A 6122-nucleotide genomic window follows, 5' to 3' on the forward strand; every position below is an offset into this window, starting at 1 on the left:
ATGTCCTCATACATCAGGCCATTTCAGCCCGGAGAGGCCGTGGCTCCGTGCTGCAGCACAACGACGCTGCTCAGCGCGTTGGCGGCATCCTTCGCCTGCTGCTTCTTCCTCGTCGTCATCTTCCTCTGCCTGCGCTTCCTCCACCTTCGCCGCACGCGGCGCCACAGCGCACAGCCCCTGCAAGGGCAGCCCCAGGCCCCACAGCCGAAGCACGGCCTCGACGCCGCCACCATCGCGCTCTTCCCGTCCTTTCCGTACCGGCGGGACAGCTCGGCATCGGCGCCGGACGAGTGCGCCGTGTGCCTCAGCGCGGTCGACGAGGGGGAGACGGTGAGGCAGCTCCCGAGCTGCAAGCACCTGTTCCACCAAGAGTGCGTCGACGTCTGGCTCCTCTCCAACGCGTCGTGCCCGGTCTGCCGTGGGAAGGTCGAGCGGGCCGCGGGCGCCGCCGCCGATCAGCGCGAGAGAGCCGCGGCATCAGCAGCCGTCGTGCCAATTGAGATGATGGACGATGAAACGCTGTCTCCGTCGCCGTCGACGTCAGAGCCGTCCGTGCCGGAGCGGCCGGGCTGGTTTGGGCGAGCCTCCGGCTCCCGCTCCGGCCAGGAAACGGACTTGGAGCGGCAATAGCAGTCATTGCCCGGGGAGTCCAGCACTCCTAGATATGATTGCGCGATCTGCTGAACTAGGTTCGTCATTTGTATATGCAGATTGCAGAGAGCTTGCTGGCAGCACGCATTCTATTCGGTCGGAGTAAACGATCAGGATTGCGACCCTAACTTGCACGCACACTTGTCCATTTTATTTTGCTCTGTGTTACTTTGCTTCACAAATGACTAAACCAGTAAAAAAAATATTGCTCACCACTGCGGGCCCAAACTGTATTTCAAAAATAATGAAGATTGGTGATAGTCCTTCCTCCTAGCCTTGAGCGACCCCGAACTGTATTTCATCATCCATATTGGGCACTGGAATACCTTTGGAGTTGCAGAATCCTTGGACCTCATCAAAAAGACTCCCAACCACTATCTCTCATGGTAGCCAACCGGAGTTTAACGTCATGAATTAATTCCAGGGCAAGCACAATATTTGTTTCCTTTCTTTGCAAGAGTTGTGAAAGCTCATTTGTTAGACCAAACAACTTTAGCATAATAAGCCCCAAAACAAAAGCAAATTGGAAGCACTCCATCTTTTCTATTCAACCTGCAGCATGCCTCGGATTACGCCCTTTTGCATCAACTGTGCTAAGAACTTCTATGATGTGAACACCATCTAGTATCTCCTTGTCTAGCAAGGCTAGTCTGTTGATGCGAGCCTCTTTTTGTAAATATTTCACCCATCTCAAGCCCTTCCAAAGTATTTTTGTCAATTGTGTGTTTCGACGACAGGCGAAGCAATGGCCGTGGAAAGCATGATATTTTTCATGTAGAATGTATCTTTGCAAACAATTAAATTCATCTCTCATGTTTCAAGCTGCGTCATATGCTTTTTTTTTACCCGCGCTGCATCATATGCTTGCCCTCATAGGCTTGAAATTGACAACTTGTAAAGATTAAGATGCATTACAAGAGCTAACTTTGGTGCCCAAGATGTAGTATCTTTGATGTGGTGTAGACAAATAAATCGTTCCACAACCTTCCACGTTGCATTACAGTATTTTTTTTGTTACCCATAAAAAAAGAATTAATACTTTGTGTTTCTAGAAATGAAATTCAGCTTGCGGAGCATTCCCTGTGTCTTTGATGAATAATCACAACCCTCCGATTATGTCCTGGAACATCAGAGGCTTCAATGCGCCGGCCAGACGCACGACTGTGAATGAGGTAGTGCTGGCAAATAAGTTGGGCATCCTATGCCTGCAAGAAACCAAGATCGAGGAATGGTCACCTCAATTAGCCAGAGAAATTGGTGGATCATCTCTAGAGGGTTGTGCGGTCCTGCCGGCAGTAGGATCAAGAGGGGGGCTGGCCATTTTTTGGAACGAGTCGATCCTAAAAGTGGAAACCCAGGCGGTTGGCCAATTCTCTCTGACGGCCAAAGTGACGCTGCTACTGTCATCTGAGGTTTTCTGGCTCACAAACGTTTACGGACCGGTGGAAGACAGTGAAAAAGAGAGCTTCTTTCAGGAGATGACTAACACCGCTCCCCCGACAAACCAACCATGGCTCATCTATGGAGATTTCAACAACATTTACGAAGCACGGGACAAGAACAACTGCAAGATAAACAGGTGTTTGATGGGCAAGTTCAGAAATGCGATTGATCGCGTGGGCCTGAAGGAGATCAAATGCAAAAACAGACGATACACTTGGTCAAATGAGCGTGCCCAACCAACAATGTGCAACATTGACAAATTTTTTTGCAACATTCCATGGGAGATGGAACACCAAGAGTATATGCTTATGGCTGCTTCGACATCCATCTCCGATCATTCCCTTTTGGTGCTTACTTGCGCGGCCTCCCCGCCTAGAGCCGCCAAGTTCAGATTTGAGCACTTTTGGCCTAGGTTTCCTCGGTTCCAGGAAACGGTGCAGCGGGCATGGCAACGCCCAGTTAACCACTCATGCCCTTTCGTCCGCATCAAGGTCAAGATGATGAGAGTGGCAACGGATCTAAAGGTGTGGAGTAGGTCTCTTTTCAGTAATGCAAGGCTGAAACTGCACATCGCTTTAGAGGTGGTTCTCAGGCTGGATGTGGCTCAGGAAAGCAGGCGGCTTTCGGACCAGGAGATCGCCCTTCGCAAAATGCTCAAGCAGAGAATCTTGGGTTTTGCGGCCATTGAAAGAACATGCAAGCGCCAGGCTTCGCGTATCACTTGGCTGCGTTCTGGAGATGCGAGCACGAAGCTTTTTCATGCAAAAATGGTGTCCAGAAGGAGGAAGAATTTTGTGCATGCTCTGTCCCAAGGAAATCGCATTGCCTCCTCCCATGAGGACAAAGCGGACCTCGTCCACGATCACTTCTCCGGGCTGCTGGGCACAAGGAAAAACCGTTCTAGCACCATCAACTGGGAGATGTTGAACCTGCCGCAAGTTCAGGGTGACAGCATAGATCTGCCTTTCACCGAAGAGGAGGTGTGGAAGGCCATCAAAGCATCGCTAGTGGAGAAGGCGCCAGGCCCCGACGGGTTTTCGGGAGGGTTTTTCAGATCCTGCTGGTCGATAATCAAGGAGGATGTGATGAGGGTTTTTGACAAGTTCTACCACCTGGACAGAACGAACGCTGAGGCAATCAACACTGCTATGATCGTGCTCTTGCCAAAGAAAGAGGGGGCATCAGAGATCGGCCACTACCGACCGATTAGCTTGATCCACTCAATAGGAAAGCTGCTGGCAAAAGTGCTCACACTTCTGCTAGCAGGTGTGCTGCAGGGCATCGTCTCGCCCGCCCAAAGTGCTTTTCAGAGAAAAAAGAGCATCCAGGACTCTTACTTATATGTTCAGAACTGCGTCCGCTCTCTCCATCGTAGTAAGAAACCTGCACTGCTAGTTAAGATAGACATAGCTAGGGCTTTCGACTCCGTAGCCTGGGACTACTTGCTAGAACTTCTTCAGAGGCTAGGTTTTAGCGTAAGATGGCGTGACTGGATCGCCATTCTCCTATCCTCCTCATCGTCATCCTGTCTTCTGAACGGCGTGCTGGGGAAGTCCTTCCTGCATGCGTGCGGCCTTCGCCAGGGGGACCCGCTCTCGCCGCTGCTGTTCATCCTAGCAATAGACCCGTTGCATCGCCTCCTACAAGCTGCAACAGAGCAAGGTATTCTGCACACTCTCCCGAATAGGAAAATCACGACAAGGGTTAGTCTCTACGCGGACGGCACGATTCTTTTCGCAAACCCAACTAGACAGGTGTTTGACAACCTCATGGGCCTACTGGCTCTCTTCGGCGATGCCACGGGTCTGAAAATCAAACCGGACAAAACCTGTGTCATCCCAATCCGATGCAAAGACATAGACCTTCAGATTGTGCTGCAAAACTTCACGGGCAAGATCGTAGGTTTCTCACTGACGTATCTAGGTCTCCCGATCACCATCTCCAGGCTGCGCATCGTGCACCTTCAGTTCATCCTAGATAGGATCCGCACACGCCTTGCAGGATGGAAAGGCCGTTTGTTATCCATCGCCGGCCGGAGGGTTTTGGTCAGGAGTGTTCTGACGGCGTTGCCAACATACGCGCTGTCCGTTCTCAGGGCGCCTGTCAAGCTTCTCAAGGACATTGACAAGGTGCGTAGACGCTTCCTTTGGGCGGGAGAGGAGGAGCTGACCGGCGGAAAATGCAAAGTTAGCTGGCAGCAAGTGTGCTCGCCGGTACAGCATGGAGGCTTGGGCATCCTGAACATGACCAAATTCAGCCGTGCTCTCTGGCTAAGATGGTTATGGCTGTCTTGGCAGCAGCCCTGCCGGCCATGGGTTGGCACACCGGTGCCATGCGACGAGAAGGACCACAAGCTCTTCAACCAGGCAATAAGAGTCACCATCGGAGACGGAGCCACGGCATCTTTCTGGCAAAACTCTTGGCTGGATATTGGACCCCTCAAACAAGCGTTCCCAGCCCTGTATGCTCACTCCCGGCGAAAGAACAGATCGGTGGCTGCTGCCATGGCGGATCACACTTGGGTAAACGATCTTAGACATGGCGACCATGCAGAAATAGTTGTTGACTTCCTCTCCCTCTGGCGACTGCTGGCGGCCCAAAATGTGACCCTAACAGCTGGTTCCGCAGACTCGATCACATGGACTCAAAGCAGCTCAGGGCAGTACATGGCAAGTTCAGCATACATCATTCAATTTCAAACACCTGCAAGCAATGAGCTCTAGACTGCCATCTGGAAGCCATGGGCACCCGGGAAGATGAAGATCTTCTCCTGGCTTCTGCACCTTGATAGATTGTGGTGCAATGATAGGCTGCAGCGCCGGGGTTGGCCAAATGGATATTTCTGCCCCCTGTGCATCAGGCACCTCGAAACATCGGTTCATCTATTCTGGGAATGCAACTTGGCAAGGGAAACTTGGAGGAGGATGGCCACCAGGAACGGCTGCGGCCCTCTGAACCCTGGTTTTTAGAACAACACGGGAAATTCATCGCAAAGGGTGCAACGATGCCTGCAGATGTTTGCAAATGAGAAGACTCGAAGAGCCGCGGCATCCATCATCATGCTCACCTGCTGGGAGATATGGAAGGAGAGAAATGATTGCATTTTCAAGGGGAAAATTGCATCAGCTAAAGATATACTCAGCCGGATAGCGCGATCGCTGGATCTCTGGAGTGTTGCGAGGCCAAAGAGTGTAGAGTCCCTTTTAGGGCCCCCGACTGGGAGATTTTAGGATTATATGGTTTTGCTGCCTTAGGGCAGGGTGTCGACATATCTTCTGTAACCCGTTTTCAAACTTTTCTCCTCTGCTAAATCAATGAAATGCCAGCAGGTGCTGGGTCTTTCATAAAAAAAGAATTAATTAATAAATTATGGATGAATGGAGAATTGAAATATATAAATGAAACCAAAAGACAAAAGACACTTAATAAACTCAACATTGATGTCATTGTTACTTTACAGATATATTGCGTGGCTTACCAATAAGAACAAATAACTTTTTATCACCAAGCTTTACCATAATCACTTTAGTGACTTCTCTGCACAATACTTTGCAAGGTCCTTTTGTATGTCATCGGAAGTCATCTTGCAATTATACCCTCCACGATCAAAAGTTTCTCTCACTTCTTAATCGCTATCCTTATTGAGAATAAGTCAAGTGAATTTTATTAATCTTGATCTGTGATTCCTCACTTGCACAAGCCAACTTGGCTGAAACACTTTGTCTTTGATTTTTGAAATCACATAACGCCTAACACAATTGTTGTGACAACTATCCAAACCACCAAAATGCTTAGGTAAGGCTTATATGCATGTTTCCAGTCTCTGAAACATGTTTTGGTGAAGCCTTGAACACCAAAGTGTTATGCCCTTTTCTTAAACAACAATAGAAATAAAAAGTTGCATCCTCGGACTCGGTATATTCTATCCAGTTATACTTTTGTGTACCTGTTGGAAATATGGCCTAGAGGCAATAATATTGTATTATTATATTTTCATTTTCATAACTAAGAGTTTATATTCCATGCTA

General features: G+C 49.4%; 1 protein-coding gene across 1 annotated transcript; it reads left to right on the forward strand.

Moving 5' to 3' along the window:
- LOC123067428 (RING-H2 finger protein ATL39-like) lies at positions 1 to 630 on the forward strand. The gene has a single exon (XM_044490226.1). It carries the CDS (start codon positions 1 to 3, stop codon positions 628 to 630), a length of 630 nt encoding a protein of 209 aa, XP_044346161.1.
- Positions 631 to 6122: the final 5492 nt, after the last annotated feature.

This window comes from Triticum aestivum, chromosome 3B (assembly GCF_018294505.1).
Source record: "Triticum aestivum cultivar Chinese Spring chromosome 3B, IWGSC CS RefSeq v2.1, whole genome shotgun sequence".
NCBI lineage: Eukaryota > Viridiplantae > Streptophyta > Magnoliopsida > Poales > Poaceae > Triticum > Triticum aestivum.